Genomic DNA, 18,062 nt, shown 5'->3' on the forward strand with positions numbered 1-18,062 from the left:
TAAACAAACCCTTTCAGTCGTGTAGCGTCACAACAAGGTAATTTTTTATTGCCTCTTGCACTGCAATGTAAGGCTTTTAAGTAGAGGCTGTTCGATCATGTGACCCAGGGCCTACTCACCTGGTGTTAATATCCAGATTGTGCTATGGATTATAATTAAAACCCAGGAAAAAAAATTAGAGTGTCTAGTGCCAAAACTAGCCAACAATAAGCAGTGGTTCTGGTCTGTGCTGGAGAGACACCAAGGCTCTGTCATTTTAGAATATAACAGCAGATGCTGAACAGACCCATGAAATGGAAGTGGACACGATATCCAGAAGTGTTTGTTCCAGTTATAGGTGCCTTATAAGGCAGCTCAGTTGCTATGGAGCACGCTATTTGTACATATCTCACCACTACCTTGAGAAACACGTTGGCAGCCCCGTGGCAAAATAAGATTCAAGGCCTTCATGGTGCTCATCAGCCTCCATCCTCAACACTATGTCCCACACAAATTGATCGATCTACTTCCATGAATCTCATGGTGCCGCTTCCGCTAACGAGACAAGCAGGACCGTAGAAATATATGGTGTTTCAGTTTAAGCCTGTGACCAATATTCAACAAGCAAAGCTAATCACTCCTCAGCCTCTGCTCCAATACACCGCAGACTGCACGCTACATGGTACCATGCAGGTATACTACAAACATAAAGCTTCTGTTCTGCTAACAGGCGGCAGCGTAGTCTCTGACCTGCTGCCCAAAGCTGAGAGCTGCTGGTATTCCTGGTGCATCAGTCCCAGGCATTCGGCGGCGGATTTTCTTGCAGAACTGACGGATATCACTACAGGAGGTTTCCAAATCCTTTAGAAGGATAGCAAGGTCCGAGGCTTGCTGCCCGGGCTGTTGAAGAGAACAGTCAAGAAAAGAAAGAAAAAAAAACACTGAATATTTACTGCACCAAACAATGACTATTTTACATGAAAGTAAGGAGGAGTTATTCTGACCTGCAAAAAGGACCGGAGTCGACCCACTTCCACACCCATACAGTCCAAGGCACTTTGGGTGAACTGAAAAAATGAAAGATACAGAGCTGTTAACAGACTTTGAAACCAAATAAGACTCTTTGCAAGTCCATTTATTTACAATAAAAACCAAACACTTCATAACACTGAAGCTGTAAGTCAAGTATAAATGTACTCAGTAAGCATCTGTATCTTGATCTTCTGCCCCTTCAGTTGCACATAAGGGAAGTCTAAGCCACTGGATAATATCACAGCAAACACACAGCTCTCTGTGAAGTTAGTAAATCGGGACACCTTAGAGGGAGTGGCAATGCTTGATTATTCTCTCTTCACAATGTTTTCTCTCCATCTGCAAGTGGAAAGATTCTGAGGCCAGACTAGTGCTGAGGTGATGAATGGGACGTGTTAAGACTGAACGGGCTGAACAACAAAGCATTCTATAAGGAGTACAACGGATTTAGTTTCCTTTAAATATACTTCTGGAGAAGTGGAATTTTCACATTCTTGTTTAAAACATTAATACTGTAATTTACAAAACCCTAAATTAGAGCTTTCTTGAAGTCAGCCTAGCTTGTTTTTACCATGCAGACTAGGGAGGAGATGAAGGAACAAGAGAGAGGGAGAGACCAAGTAAGAAAGAGCTGACGTTTGGGTGGATCTTTACTGGAATATATTGTTCCAGGAACTGGCGTCCAACATGAAGACCCAACATTAAGGCATTACGGTCACTAGGTCTGGATGGAATTTTAAGTATGCTGGTAAAATCTTCAAAAGTCATTAATTTGAGATATCAGCAGAAGACTGGTTCTCACTTTAAGATTTTTTTGCATGAATCAGTCTCCTGCTGGTATCTTGCAAGATTTGTATTCGAGGCGCACTTATGATTTAAAAAAGCCACATGAGATTCTGGCAACCCACATTTTGCACTAAACGTGTAAGCTGGGTCAACTGGAGTAGGGCGATGGTGTCTGGCAATCTGGTGATGCAAAGCTGAGCCTGAGTAGTGTTTGGACCAGGTACCGAAGAGTGGACTTGAGATACTTACCTGTAACTGCAGTTATCCAGTATTGGTATCTTGCATAGATTCACTTGCCTGAATCATTCCCCGTCCTCGAGATGGGAGTCCCCGGTACATTAGTAAAGTAATGTCCCATTAGACACAGAAAGTAATAGGCCTAAGGCATCACATTAGTAACATATCCAGGTCCTTTTGTGATAAGGACCAAACTCTAGAGGACAACAAATCAGCTGTCACCACCCTTTGGAACCTTCCTGGAAGGAGCTCTAGCCCCTCTGATTTTCGTAAGCACAGTGCTATATGGAGGTACAACAGAGTACTAGGTGAGCCCTTCCAGGGGAGGGGGTGGGTTGCATTTGAATCTATGAAAGATAACTGTAGTTACAGGTAAGTAACTCATTTCTTATCCAGTAATAGGGTATCTTTCATAGATTCACATGCCTGAATCAGAATAGAAAGCAATAATGAGCACATATCCTTTTGTACATAAGGCATAAATGCACCAGTTGTTACAAAACTATTTTCTTCGAAAGGAAGGTAATATACATATACGGCCATTAAATAAACATATCAATGTTAAAGTGCAGAGCAATAAGTTGCAATTATGGCAAAGGTTATAGAAGTAACAGAGAAATGTGCGTTTCGAAAGAGAGAGAGGTTGGTGGGAAGGAAGGCTCACCTTTATTGAAATAGATAACACAAAACCGCCTGTCCCACCGCAGCATCCTTCATTAGCTCCGAATCCAAGCAGTAATGCTTTGTAAATGTATGCAGCGCCTTCCATGTTGCCGCTCTGCAAATGTCTGTGATAGGCACGCCCACAAACAATGCTACAGAAGTAGAAACTGCCCCAGTGGAATGGGCACGAATTCTTGATTGTAAAGGTTGACCAGCTTGTTGGTGACAGAAGACCATAGAACCAGGGATCCATCTAGAGATACTTTGTTTTGTAAGGGGAAAACCTTTCCTAGGTAAACTGTAGGCCACGAAAAGTTGGTTGGACTTGCGGAATGCTTTCGTCCTGTCAAGATAGAATTTAAGGCAGTGTTTCAAATCCAACGAATGTAGAGCTCTTCCACCTGCCGTTTGAGGATTTGGAAAGAAGGTCTTTAAGACAATAGGTTCGTTAAGGTGGAAGTCCGACGGGTATAAATTTCGGGTTAGTACGAAGAATCACCCTATCGTTCTTGAATTGAAGAAATGGATCTTTCATTGTAAATGCGTGAAGCTCAATGACTCGTTTTGTGGATGCAAGGGCCAGAAGAAGGGCAGTTCTCCAAGAGAGGAATTTGAGGTAATCTCTGTGTATCGGCTCAAAAGGATTCCTCATAAGTTGAGCAAGGACTGTGTTGAACTGCCATGTTGGAGGAGGAGACTTTACAGGAGGGAAAGTTCGGAATACACCTTTGAGAAATTGTTTCATCAGTCTATTTGACCAAAGAGAAGGTCCTGTGGAAGATCTCCTAAAACGGGCGATTGCTGCCAGGTGAACTTTGAGGGAAGCGTGAACGAGGTCAGAAGTTGCTAGATGGAGAAGGTATGGAAAGATTTCTTCCGGAGAAGATGTGAGGGGATGCACCTTAGTAGATCTAAACCAGATACAGAACCTTTCCCAGTTGAAAGAATAAGTCCTGTTCGTACTATCTGCTCTTGCGTGAGATAGAACCGCCCTGCAGTCTGGTGGAATGTTTAGGCCTTGAAAATTGTGGAACTTGGGAGCCAGGCCGATAATTTGAGAGAGGCTGGATCCGGGTGTTGGACTTGTCCTTGGTCCATCATGAGGAGAGATGGAAACTGTCAACGGAATTGTAGGTTGCAGGGAGAGGAGATGGAGTTCCAATGTTGGCGAGGCCATGCTGGAGCGATTAGAATTAGTATGCTGGAGCTATTAGAATTTGTGTGCAGGGCTCTGCCTTCCTCTTCTTCAGGACCCTGGGAATCAGGGGAATCGGTGGAAAGGCATAGGCAAATACGCCTAATCATGCTATTGAAAATGCATTCCCCAGAGATCCCTGTTGGGGATGCCAGCTTGTGAAGCTTTGGCATTTGGCGTTGCGCTGTGTGGCAAACAGATCCAACAGTGGTTCGCCACACTGAGAGAAGATGCTGTTGAGAGTATCTTGGTTCAACTCCCACTCGTGGCAGGTTATCTGTAGTCTGCTTAGCGAATCTGCCAATGTATTGTCTTTTCCTGGAATATATTCCGCCCTCCGAGAAATTCCGTGCTGAAGTGACCAGTTCCAAAAATTTTGAGATTCTTGAAAGTGTGACAGAGAACGAGTTCCTCCCTGTTTGTTTAAGAAGTGCATCGTCGTAGTGTTGTCTTTTCTGACAAGCACTAGTGAACCTTTTATCCTGGGAAGGAAAGCCAGGAGGGCTAGATAGACTGCTCTCAGCTCTAGGAGGTTAATGCGCAGCCTCCGCTCCGAAGATGACCACTTCACGCTTATCTGAAGCTCCTGAAGAAAGGCTCCTAACCTTCTAGAGATGCATACGTGGTTATCACTTGAGGAGAGGCTCGAGTTAAAAAAGGTAGGCCTCAAAAGAGATTTTGTGGATGAGTCCCCCAGTTTAGAGAGGCGACCATCTGAGGAGTCACCTGTATGATGTCGTCGAAGAATCCGTTCACTTGAATCCACGGAGTGGCGAGAGCTTCTTGAAGAGGACACATGTGGAGGCGACGTTAGGGAACTAGAAGAATACAGGAGGACATCATTCCGAGGAGGGAGTTGAATAGGCGAACTGAAAGACTTTTTTTCTGTATACGTTCTGCTAATTGCAGGAGTTTTAGTTGTCGTTTCAGTGATGGGTAAGCCTGTTTCAGGACCGTATTCAGGAAAGCTCGCCGGAAATGTTATCCGCTGAGAAGGTTGTAGGACCGATTTGTCTGGATTGAGGGCGAGAACCGATTTTTTGAAAAGCCGTAGACAAGCTCTGGAAGACTCAAGCTTTCGAGAGAGGGTGCCTTGACGAGCCAGTCGTCGAGATAAGGAAAGACTTGGTGATGCTGCTGCCTGAGGCATGCAGCGACTGGGGAAAGACATTTTGTGAAGATGTGCGGGGCTGACTTGAGCCCGAAGGGTAGAACTCGGAACTGGTAGTGCTTGCCGGCCACAGAGAACCTCAGAAATTTCTGGTGTTTTCTGTGGATAAGAATATGAAAACAGGCATCTTGGCGGTCTAACGATACCATGTAGTCGTTTGCATTGAGAAGCTGCAAGACTTCTTGAAAGGTGACCATGCAAAACGGTTTCTTTTCTTTCCCTTTTTGCATGCCAAGAAGATTCAGGAGTAAAAACCTTTTCCTCTTTGATGAACAGGAACCCGCTCTATAGCTCCTTTCTGGATCATTGATGATATTTCCAGGTGTAAGAGTTGTAAATGTTTTTGAGGTTGAGGAGGCGTAGGTGGAGGAGTTTGTGCAAATTCTAGAGAATGTCCAAACTGTACTAGCGGGAGACCCCAACGATCTGTTGTGATTGGAATCCAATTCTGAAGGTAGTCGGATATTAGTCCTCCTATTTTGGAGGGTGGAGGTGAAATGGAGATCGGTGGCAGAGAGAAGTCATTGGCGTTGGGCGGAGTCCAGCCTTTCCACGAAAGAAAGACTTGTTGTAGGAAGTTTGTGTCTGTTGCCTCTGCTGAAACTGTGGTCTGTATTGCGGGTTAGAGTAGGAATAGGAAGGATACTTATACTGCTGGTAGCCTTCTCTGTAGGAGGATTGCCCTCTACCCCGTGAGACACGAAAAGGGGTGCTTTTATATTGGAGGGTACCCAAAGCTCTGGCTGTATCCGTATCTTTTTTGATCCCTTGGAGGGCTTCATCAATAGGTGTTCCAAAAAGATATTGTGCATCATAGGGCATGTCAAGGATTTTGGTCTGGATCTCAGGACGGAGTGTTGTCGCTTTAAGCCATCCTTGGCACCTTAGGACCGCCAACCCAGCCAATTGGCGGAAACCAGTGGATGCGATGTCCTTCGCTCAGTCGATAATTTCAGAAGCCGATCTTTCGCCCTCCAGCAACACCTTCTTTGCTTTCTCTTTAGTGTCTTGTGGGAGGGTCTCTAGGTAAGGTGCAATGTATGACCACATCTGCCTGTTGTAGTGTCCCAATAACTTCAAGGAGTTAGACGCTCTTACAGTTAACAATGACATGGAGGAAAAACGCTTTCCAATATTGTCCAACAGCCTGCCCTCTTTATCCGGGGGTGCCAATAGTGGAGCAGATGGGTTTTTTGATCTGCGTTGAGCTGCCTGAGTAATGACTGAATCAGGCTTGGGATGGCCTATAAGTGTCGTCTGGAGCTCTATATTTTTTATCCAATCTTGGCAAGACCGGAGGAACTGTAAAAGGGTTTTGCATTATTTTGCTGCCTTGGTCCCTAATATAATCTATGATAGGCATAGATCCAACAGATTTTTTGAAGGGTTCCTTGAAGTCGTAAAGGAAACAGTCCTGTTGGTGAGAAGGCATTGGAAGTTGAAGCATTTTGTTGTTCTTTGCAGGAGATTATGGAACCCTACGATATCTTCTGGAGCTTAGTCTACCTGAGGAGGAGACGGCGACGCTGGAAGAGGGATAACTGTCGTCCCATTCATCATGATGTGATTGAGTATCCTGAATTTCCCTTCTTATTGTGGCTCATCCTCCTCGTCTTCCGTAGAGGGGTAGGCGGCACAGGCACTTCAGTGGTAGGAAGCGGTGGAGGTGGAACTTGCACCATCTGAGGTGGAGAGAGAACTGGAGCAGGAGACGGAGCAGAGGTAGGGAACCTCTTTTTGTAGTCTGAAATCATAAATTTTAGGTCAGAGACAAGGGCTGAAGGAAGACAAACCATTTGTGGTTGTTGGTGATGGCTTTGTTCTTGATAGTATGCCTGTTCATCTTGATCTTGATCCTCATACTCTGAGACCTCCTGGTATTTAACACTGAGTTCAGAAGGACTTCTTTCATCACTAAACATACGGTCCCTACTCAGAATCATCATCTTCGTCCAAAAGATGACAGTGAAGCAAAGGCTGGACCCTACTGGGTGATGTCCATGAAGGTGTCAGCCTTTGTTTGCTGAATTTGTTGAAAATATGTGTTTTACGCCATTGACTTTGGCATCGTCGACGAGGTTGTTGTCTGTATATTCATCGTCGAAGGTCAAAGGTGGCACTGCCTTCGATGATGCAACCCTCATCGACTAAGCCATCATCGACGGGAGGGTTGTCAACGGTACACTCTTCGTCGATGTGTGTAACATCATCGAAGAAGCACTCGTCGTGCTGGTCTTCGGGCGAGCCGTCGATGCTATGTTATATGTCGACGTCGACTTTTCTCTCGACGTCGACTTCCCTCTCGACGGCGTTGTTCTTCTCGTTCATGGCGACCTGCGCGGCGACGTTGAACGGCGGTGTTGCCTCGACCGCGAGCGCCGATGTCAGCTGGACCGAGTATGCAAACTCTGTGAGAGTCCGACTTGGCCTTCTTCCTGCCACATTCTGGGCACTTGTCAAATAAAGATGGCATTTTGACAAGAAAAGAGTGGCAAAACTGCCCACAAAAGACAGCAAAAGGAAGGTAAAGGCCTCAGACGTTGAGTGAAACACTCAAACTATCAAAAAAGCTCAAATAATTGAAGATATACCACTAAAGGTAGAGCTCAATACTCCAGGGTCCTGCTAGCAGGAGCCGGAAAAAAGAACTGTAAGTAACTAGCCTTTGGCTGTGCATCATGGGATACCCAGGGTGTCTGTAGAGTTCCTCACATGCACGGTATCCATTTACAGACACATAATGGCAGCCAATGGGGCTTGTCTGTCCAACCCTTCCTCTCTATCATGACAAATGATTTTTGTGATGGGGAGTTTCTCTGTGTGTGAAACCTAGCAAAATGTTAAATTTCAGTGTTATCTGGCTATTCTTTTTCACATCAGGATGAAGTACAGGCCAGAGTAGCCTTGTTAATTTCAAGCTGCATTATTTGTCTTTGATTTTCTCTTACGTGTCCATGCAGGATTGCAGAAGAGGACAACTAAGAGACTATTTTGATTGCTCCGGGGTCCAAGCACATATGCGGGACTATTTACATGCTTAGGACTATACACAGAGATCCCCTACTACAGAACGTCTTTCATTTCTCAAGCCAAACATTTTAAGGGCTTGTCTTCCGATCTCTTTGTTTCCTCTGGATCTGAAGAGAAAAGATCTTGACCTCCTGAATCTTGAGCCGAGTGTCCAGAATAACCGATTGAAAGCAAACCATGCCAATCGTCCCAGCAATAACCATAGCAGTAAATGTATGTTAATGTATGCTAACAGCAAATGGTGTGCGATAAACCACACAAAGCTGTGTGCTTGTTCTTTCAAGACCTATGTCTACCACAAGGGATACAATAGTCAAAAGCAGTTGAACAGTAGCCAAAAAAGACATTGAGGGAGAGACTTTCCTAGGTAGAATTTGATACCTGGCATGTTAACATCTCAACTAAATGTAACAGATTGCAAATAAAATGATCAGTCTGATGGAAAATAAGCATAAATGGACAAATAATCAACAGCCTATCTGTGCTAGGAAGTCCATGACAGCGACGCTTCAGAAATTCTAAAAATAAGGATGTCCGAATTTCTAAATGTGTAGGCACCATACATAACTTCAGAATTCCTTTTCAGAGGTTCCAATGTGTTTTTTCGTTTAAATGTACTTTGCTATACCTTCATTTGATTTCAATTGTACTTGTTTAATGGACGAGTTACTTACCTTCGGTAACTATGCAGCTGGTAGAGGCACAGTCTAGCCGCAGATCCCTTAACTTAGAATACCCCCAGGCGTCAGACTGGATCCGGAAAACTTTCTGCAGCAACACCTCTGCGCGCCGGGAGCACCGCCGCTGCAGGGCTCCACGCTGACGTCATCCACGGACTTGACGTCAGCAGAGCCATATATGCCCCTACCGGCGCACTGACGTCAGTTTTCGTCGGAGAAACTTTCCGCGCCACAACGCGGAGCCACCACCACAAACTGTAAGAATATGGGAACAGTGTGCAAAAATTGAAGAAAATTAGAATCACAAAGGACAGTGCCAGGAACTGTATCCTGCAAACTAGTAGAAGGAAGAGCAGAGCACTGCTCTGAGAAGCACCCCCAGAAATGCGATGGCCAAACCACATGTGGAGGTAGAGGAAGATGTGAAAAAACAGCATGGCAGACGACAGAAGCCTTCAACTATAATGTATAATTGTGAAGGACCACAAGTCCAGAACATAGGATCAAGGACAATTTCACCATAAGACGTCACCAGAAGAGACATCACAACCCCAATAAAAGACCGATAGAATGTGGCAGAGCCGATAGACTTGAACCAATGGGTCGCAGGGGTGGCACGAGACCCCAAGGCGATGGAGAAGGGGAAAGCGGAGGGTGGGAAAAAACCTGAATAGATCCCACACCGTACAATCCAGGTACAGGGTTGGAAAGGACACATGACATATAAGCATACCGCCAAATCACGGGAACGGGCGGATTAGAACAAGGAAAACAGAATGAACACTGTTTGTCAGAGTGAAGTGAAAAAGTCCCCCTGTAGAAAGGCAAGCCACCTGCAGGGAGGCCAATACAGAAACCCCCCACCTGGAAAAGGTTCTCGCTGAATGGGGAGGACGGGCGGGCGTTAAGGAATCCACGGCTAGACTGTCTCTCTACCAGAGACATTGTTACCGAAAGTAAGTAACTCGTCCATCTGATAGAGACATCTAGCCGCAGATTCCTTAACTTAGAATAGATACCAAAGCCATACCCATAGTGGAGGCGGATCTGCGACTGAAACCCATGAAGTTCCTGAGGGAACGTAGCCGTCAATGTGACGAAACACAGTGGGGACAGCAAGCCAGCGCAGCCACACCAGACCATTAGGCTCATAAAAGAGCAGAAAACATGGGGAGGCAAAGACACCACAAGCCGTCCAAGAACACCATGAAAACCCCCTCTATGTATACCAGGTGAGAGAAAGAAAAAACATACCAGATATGTAGGTGTAGAAAGTAAAGTGCATGACTTCGCAAGAAGTGGAACTGCACCTAGGGTCTGACAGATCCGCAGGATCCGGCGTGCCAATCGTAAGTAAGACCCAGAGAGATGGCAACTGGTATGACAGAATTAGGGCATACCGGTGCAGGATGCACAACAGCGGCAAGAAGCACTATTGAAGCCCGCTACCGCAAAAATACGTGTGTGACAGCAGAGGCAGTAGGCCAACCCACGTCCAGAGAATGCCGGTGGTACGAGAAAGAGAAGACACGCCAGGTCTATCACAGATATGTGAAAGGGCCGACGGCAAATAGCAAATGCGCCCAAAACAGGACTTACAGTAAGAACGATAGTCAAGCGGAAGACTGGAAGGTACATAAGCAGAGTGTGTGGACGTTAGAACCACGCGGAGTATAGCAAACACCCTCCTATAGGGTAGCGTAATCAGCCCAGATGCAGGAGATGCAACAGCAAGTAGGCATACAGCAAAAAGGGGACCAGGCAAGCCGGAAACCTATATAAGAACTTGTAGCAAAGCATGCCGGGTCAAAGACCGCGGACACCTCATGAAGGAACGTTGCCAGCTAGATTCTACAGTGTAAGGCAACACCAGACAACAAATAAGAAGAAAGACTCTAAAAAATGAAGCGTAATACAACAATAGACTAGGGATTGCAAAAAGTACCAACAAACATGCGGAAGCAGAATTGGACCAGACAATGTCCAGGTCCATAACCAACATTCGCCCCTCGCCCGGGAGGAACAGCGGCCCCCCGCAAGACAGAGGAGGAGAAGGAGCTCGGCACGATAGTGGGAACAGTCGGGACCAACCTAGAAGTCCCGGGACCCAAGAAGTGAGTAACCTGAAGAGAACACTCTCTTTGAGAGTATCAGAGAATGAACCCAAAACAGAAGCGTGGAAAACACCTGAGCGGCAACCGTAGGGAATGAGGAAAAACGGCTCTTGGTAAAGTGGCCAGAAGATGGGGCCTTAAGACAATGCACAGCAGAGAGACGGACATGTAAGCCGCTACCTTGAAAGAAAAGCCAAGTAAGGGCTGACACAAACAGACCAGGGTGTATCCAAGTTTGCGCTAATAGTAATAAATGTACCGCATAGGGGCGTTTGTCCCCTGCATAGCAAGTACAGGGCGTCAGCCGTGAAAGAACAGCGCCTGATGTGAAGGGAACAAGGGTCCCGAGTGACTGAGGACAGCAAAAGAAGAGCAGCTATTCTAGATCAGAAGATCACTGCAATGCTGAAAAAAACATAAGGACCTTGTCAAGGCAGGCGAGGGAAAGGCCACACAGCAAGGAACCTAGGCCTAGAATCACTACAGACAACAGGAGTCAATTGCAACCGAAGTGCAAGAGAGGGGTGCTAACGGCAGAAAAAGAGAACAGCCTGACCCCTAGAAGTATGTCCGTAAGGAAGAATCCAAAGGAGCATACCAAGGCTAAGGCAGGTATCCAATTGCCCGAAAATACCTCACAAAGGGTAAGTCTCAATCCCCGTGAGGGGAGTCCTCTTGGGCACAGCACACATTCAGCAAACTGAAAGGAAAGGCAGAACCAGCTGTCCAGCTGTACGGAACGAATACAGAGATGGCGGAACCATCGCCTACACTATCCGGGTGCTACGCAGAGAACCGTGGAAAAAAGACGTGCCGCAAGAGTCACAGTAGCCCAGACATGAGGCGGGAGACAGCTGAATCTGTGTGGCTATCAAAAAGGTCCACGCCATTGAAAGGCAGATCCCTAAGAGCATCCCGAACATTGTTCGGGAAACGACTGTTGCGCAGCTAAGCATTGCGGCACAAAGCCACAGACTGACCAAGAGTTCGTCCCACCGAGTCAGTGGCGTCAAGGGAAGAGCGGGGGGAAAATTGCACCATTCCCCTGCCATAATGCAGAAGGCGGATCAATTCCACCTGTGGGCCTTCTGGAATTGAAGGAAGAAGGTTCTCGACCAAGTCCCAAAGGGTAGAGGATGCACGTGTGAACAAGCAAGCCTTATTCAATGCGCGGATGCCAGCACTAGCAGAGGCGAAAAGCTGGCGACCACATGTGTCCATCCACCTAGACATCCTGGTGGGAGGTAACAGTGGCAAGGCGGAGGAAGACTAAGTCAAAGGCCCCCTTAACAACTAGGCCCTGAGCTCTAGGTTGAAGGGATAGACAGAGCGGATCATCCGGGAAAGGACGGTGTCTACGAGCTATGGCCCGATCAACAGGGTCACCAGAGGAAGGCCTCGCCCATGTGCCCAGCATGATGTCAAACAAAGATGCCCCAAGGGGCAGCAAAGGCTCCACCTCAACCAGCTCCATGTGGAGACGATCCAACAAAGGATCAGAAGGCAGAGAAACCACAGGGGGGTGAAAACGAAGAATAGCTGCCACCCTGTGAATAGCCCGTGTGCATGCAGGACTAGCCTCAGTTGCCATCCGGGGAGGTGACAATGAACCATCAGTAGGAGACAGTTGGAGAATGACCCGTCCACTTGACAGCAAAAGTGGAGGAGCCGGAGGCTGACTCGAAGGCCACGCCACACAAGGTACCTGCACCATGGACCGAAACGACCTCAGATCAGGGGAGCCCAGAGGAGCGTCAACCTCTTGCATAAGAGGAGGCATAGGCGCCGGCGTCCGAGAAGTCGGATTGGGCACCAACCTTATGTAATAGAGGAGGCGTGGACGTCGGCACCGGCGTCGATCGACGTCGAGTTTGAGCCACTCCGATGGCAGCGCAGGGAGCCGCTCAGGGCTATGTGGAGACTGAAGGGGTGGGCTGGATGGGCGACTGGGAGGACCCACTGGGCTGTGTCCCGTCGGCATCGTATCATCTCCGGAAGCAGAGTCGATGCACACAGCGGGCACAGAGGACGAATCAGCCAGCGAGGACCCGACATGAGGGCCTTCCACCTCTATGGGACCCAAAGGCGCACTAGGGGGAGGGGGTGACCAAAGTAAGAGTGGAGTGCTTTAGAATAAGTATCCATTTGGGCCTGTGTCGCTCCGGGACCAGGAAAGGTAGGTTACAGAGGAGGCGACTGCCGGAAGCCCGTGCCCGGCAGGGAGCGAGAAGAGCAGGAGCCAGCGTCACGCGTATGGGAGGAAGACCTCATGGTCTTACGCTTGTGCTTACCCACCTCCGGACGACGTCCGCGGGAACGACCTCAGGAATGGGCCCGATCCAGAGAGGGAGAGCAGCAACACGAGGGTGCAGGACTGGACAGCCGTGTGGCCAGCATTTCATACGATGCTCCCGTAAGGACTTTGGTTTCATCTGCTGACAGGCGTCGCACTCTTTGGAGTCGTGGTGCACTCCAAGGCACCACATACAGATGGCGTGCAGGACCGTTACCGATATCTGAAGTGCACAGGTCTCACACGCCTTAAAGCCCGAAGGTATTGCACACTGTTACGGGACACCAAAGGCATCGAAAATACCTGAAAAACAGGCCAACGAACTGCTGGTTTTCCAGAATCCGTGTTGAGACGGGGAAAAAAAGAAAACTGAACTCAGCGCGCCGGGAGGGCATATCTGGCTCCGCTGACGTCACGCCCGTGAATGACGTCAGGGCGGAGATGTGTGGCGCCTCCCCCGGCGGTAGAGGTGTTGCTGCAAAAAGTTTTCCATATCCAGTCGGACGCCTGGGGATATTCTAAGTTAAGGAATCTGCGGCTAGATGTCTATCAGATATAAACTACAAACTGTGCTGTCTCCTTTTCAAAATTTTATTTTAAATAATGGATTTGAAAAATGAAAAATCCATGTATTTAAAATGTGTTTCAGGATCCCTGCACATGGGCAGAATATTTGTAATTTTTTTTAAACTATTTAGGAATATCAAAGAAAGCGCCAACACTCTTATGAATTCTTACATCAGGTTTGCCATCAGAATCCAAATACTACTACTTTGTTAAAGCATAGGCATGTGCAAACAATAACTGCTGGCTCTAAGCTTGTGGAATGAGCTGAGGCCTTCTGAATTATGGGCATTTTATAGGTTAGATATTCACCTGAATCACTGATCCTCCTGTGACAGCCTGACAAACCAACGGTAAAAGTACAATTCACTCTTTAAATCTCTCGCTCTCTCTTTTTTTTTTTAAAGATGAAGATTCGCTTAATCCACTTCCTTTCATTAAGAAGCAGTATCTTATTTTAACTAGTAAAAGAACACATTCTCAAACATAGTTCACCAGGTCTCTTTGTGACTTCCACAGGAGATTTAAGTAGAGCGAGGAATCCGGGAGTCATTGTGATAGTAACGGATACGCTGAGTGTGTGCTGTAGTTCTCAAATCATCACTGAGGAGGATACTTCCGATGGCCGTGCAGGGTCCCCAGTGTATCAACCAAGATGGAGGATATAACACGGCCAATACATGGCGTGTATTACCGACTTGATACAAGAACAGTGGTGCAGGTGACTGCTTGTGTTCGGCAGGGGGAACAACTGCAGCAACCTGAAAAGTTACAGTCTAATGAGTCTTTACCTTTATTCCCAAAATAATTAATAATACACAAAATAATGTACAATGAAGGATTGAGAGCAGATTCTAACCATACACTGCCTTGGCAAACTATAGCATTGCATCACACTCCAAAAGGCCAGTTTTCATGCTCAAATGAGTAGTGCACTGGTTGATCCATTAAAATAAAGCCAAAAGTGAAAGTTGCTTACGCATAGAGTGAGTGCCTCTCTAGTTTAGATAGAAGCACATAAAATGGGAAAGAGAGGGAAGCAGATCTCACCTTAATATGGTCTGACAGCTGCATCGTACAGTCTTCTGTTTGTTCAGCCAAGTGTATGCTGTACAAGTGCTACAAACAAGGAAGAAATAGAATGTGTTAAAGTATACTGCATCCATTGACCCCTTGGTAACACTGAAGAGACTAGAAGAGAGCTACAGTAACTAGGAATAAAGATTTGCAGAGGACGTGTGTTCACTTCATTATTAAGTCATTCAGGTTTGTGGAATGAACTTCAGGATGGTAGGGAATGTTCTGTATCCATGTAAGGAAAATGTTACTTACCAGTATGCATCTGTTCTTGGCATGTAGGGCTGCAGAACCACACACTTTTGCATTAGATCACCATCTGGTGGTGGGCCCGAATGATTAGACTTTGTTGTTGTCTTCGAAGAGTCTTTGTCTGCTGGGGGACACCTCCCTTAGACCGTAGTGCACATGGGCATCGACTCCATCCTCAGATTGTTTTCGCCATTGGGCAAATGATGGAGTTGTATCATTACAGATAAGGATGACCATGTATTGTGTATCTAAATAAGATAATACTGGAACAGATATAGGCAGCCGGGGAGGCGGGTGGGCGTGTGTGATTCTACAGCCCTACATGCCAAGAACAGATGCATACTGGTAAGTAGCATTTTCCATTCGTGGCATATGGGCTGCAGACCACACACTTTTGCATTGATTGCACAGCAGTTTCTCCCTTAGCGGCGGTCACCCACATCTGTTGCAGTAGTTTGAAATAATGTCTTTAGTACAGCCTGGCCCACACTTGCTTGTTGTTTTGCCTGCACATCTACACAGTAGTGTTTTGTAAATGTATGCGTAGTAGACCATGTAGCTGCTTTACAGATATCATCTAATGGTATGTTTCCTAAGAATGCCATAGATGCTCCTATCTTACGGGTAGAATGAGCCCTAGGAGGAATGGGTAAAGTGCGTTTCGTTTTTTGGTAGCAAATTTGAATACACTTAACAGTCCATCTAGCAATGCCTGATTTTGAAATCGGATTGCCTTTATGCGGAGGTGAAAAGGACACAAACAGTTGTTTAGTTTTACGAAAAGGTTTTGTCCTATCTATGAAGTATAGAATTGCTCTCTTTACATCGAACGTGTGAAGAGCCCTTTCTGCAACTGTTTGTGGTTGTGGGAAAAATACCGGCAACTCAATGGATTGGTTGAGATGGAACAGTTAAATGACTTTCGGCAGAAACTTTGGATTTGTCTTGAGAACCATTTTATTATGATGCAGTTTTATAAATGGTTCTTGAATTGTTAATGCCTGGATCTCACTCACTCTTCTTAGTGATGTGACTGCTACTAAAAAAGCAACCTTCCATGTAAGAAACTGTAACTCACACTTATGCAATGGTTCAAAGGGTGGACCCATAAGTCTTGTAAGAAAAATATTTAAATCCCATACTGGAGAAGGTGGTATTCTTGGAGGAATTATTTGTTTAAGGCCTTCCATGGACGCTTTAATTGCAGGTACTCTAAACAAGGATAAATGTTGTTTGTTTTGTAGATATGCCGCTATAGCAGCAAGATGTAATCTAATTGAAGAGTATGCTAAATTAGATCTTTGTAGATGTAAGAGATAGCATATGATTTGTATAGAAACATCTAAGGGGTTAACTTTGTTATGTGTACAGTAGACAATGAATCGTTTCCATTTTGCTGCATAACATGCTCTAGTGGTAGAACGTTTGCTTCTTTAATGACATCCATGCAATCAGGAGGTAAATTTAGATATCCAAACTCTAAGACCTCAGGAGCCAAATCGCTAGATTGAGCTGCAATGGGTCTGGATGCATAATCTCTCCATGGTTCTGTGTTTGTAGATGTGGTTAGAGTTTTAGTTTGTGATGTGGTACTACAGAGAGCTGCAGTAGCGTTGTGTACCACTGCTGTCTTGCCCACGTTGGTGCTATTAGAATCAAGGGGAGAGAATGTTGCCTTAGTTTCCGTACCACTAATGGAATTAGTGGGAGAGGTGGAAAATCGTACGCAAATCTGTTTGACCAGTGCATCCATACCGCATTGCCTTTGGAAAATGGGTGTGGGTATCTGGCGGCGAAGCTAAGGCATTTGGAGTTGCTTTGTGTGGCAAACAGATCTATCTCCGGTTGTCCCCACATTTGAAAAAATGGCTGAAGAACTTGAGTATGCAGCTCCCATTCGTGTATCTGTTATCTCTCTGACGACTTAACAGATCTGCCAATTGATTGTGAACTCCTGGTAGATGTTCTGCTAACAGATAAATGTTTTGAGAAATGGCCCATCTCCAAATGCTCTGCGCCAGCCGGGAGAGCTGTAGGGAGTGTTTTCCTCCTTGCTTTTTAATGTAGTACATTGCGGTCATATGGCTCTATAAACGTCCGGCCCTTTGAAAGGTTTTTGTTGTTCCACCATTGCAGAGAGCGATGCGTCCGGTCGTCTACCACCACCAGATCTGTTATTTCTTGTCGAGCTCGATTCCACTGACCTGCCAAGCATTCTTGTATGGGGCGCATTTGTAGTCTTGCGGACTATGAAAATGCAAGATGCCATCATTCCTATTAACTGCATGTGAGAAAGTGCCATCTTTCTTGCCTTGGTATGCCCCCACTTTTTTTTCTGAACTGCTGATGTACTTTGACTGAGTGTGCCCTGGGTCCCTGCCAACCAGGTACCCAGGGCCTGTGTTCCTTCCCTAAAAAGAAAAGCTATGCTGAAACAAAACACCCAATTGGCATCTCTGGCCACCTGTCAGCCCCTAGTAAATGGTACTCTATGCACCCAGGGCATGGTGACCAGAGAAGACCTCTGAGGGCTGCAGCACTTATTGTGCCACCCTCAGGGACCCTGTACCCTGGTACCCACACACTGCCTTTGCAGGCTGAGTGCATAAGTACAGAACTAAAACAAGAGTCGACATGGCACACATCCCTGTGTGCCATGCCCACAGAACCCACTGCCCTGGCATACTTCAGTCACCCCTCTAGCTGGGTGCCCTATGCCAGAGGTGAGGGCACCGGGGCATGAGCCCTGTGCCCCTACAGAACCCAGGGCCATTCCTGGGCACTGTAAGTGCAGTGATGCCATTTAAGAGTATATGGTGCTGGGAGGTTGTCATTACGAACTCCACAGCACCATAATGGCTACACTGGTACCAAACTTCTCAGCACATTAAACCCGCATTGATGCCAGTGTGGGATTTAATGTAAAATGATGCACGAGAGGGCATCTTAGAGATGCCCTCCAAAACCCGAACCTACAATCCACGTCTGG

General features: G+C 46.4%; 1 protein-coding gene across 9 annotated transcripts in view; it reads right to left on the reverse strand.

Annotated features, from left to right (window-relative positions):
* DCTN1 (dynactin subunit 1) overlaps window positions 1-18,062 on the reverse strand; it is a 669,529-nt gene that overhangs the window by 114,374 nt on the left and 537,093 nt on the right. For all 9 annotated transcript variants that reach the window (XM_078674588.1, XM_078674584.1, XM_078674585.1 and 6 more), the window contains 3 exons: window positions 14,795-14,863; window positions 984-1,046; window positions 730-879 (listed from right to left, as the gene is read on the reverse strand). In XM_078674588.1, coding sequence (XP_078530714.1) covers window positions 730-879; window positions 984-1,046; window positions 14,795-14,863 — 282 coding nt within the window. The remainder of the gene's footprint in view (window positions 1-729; window positions 880-983; window positions 1,047-14,794; window positions 14,864-18,062) is intronic.

The sequence above is a fragment of the Lissotriton helveticus genome, chromosome 2_1 (assembly GCF_964261635.1).
Source record: "Lissotriton helveticus chromosome 2_1, aLisHel1.1, whole genome shotgun sequence".
Taxonomy (NCBI): domain Eukaryota; kingdom Metazoa; phylum Chordata; class Amphibia; order Caudata; family Salamandridae; genus Lissotriton; species Lissotriton helveticus.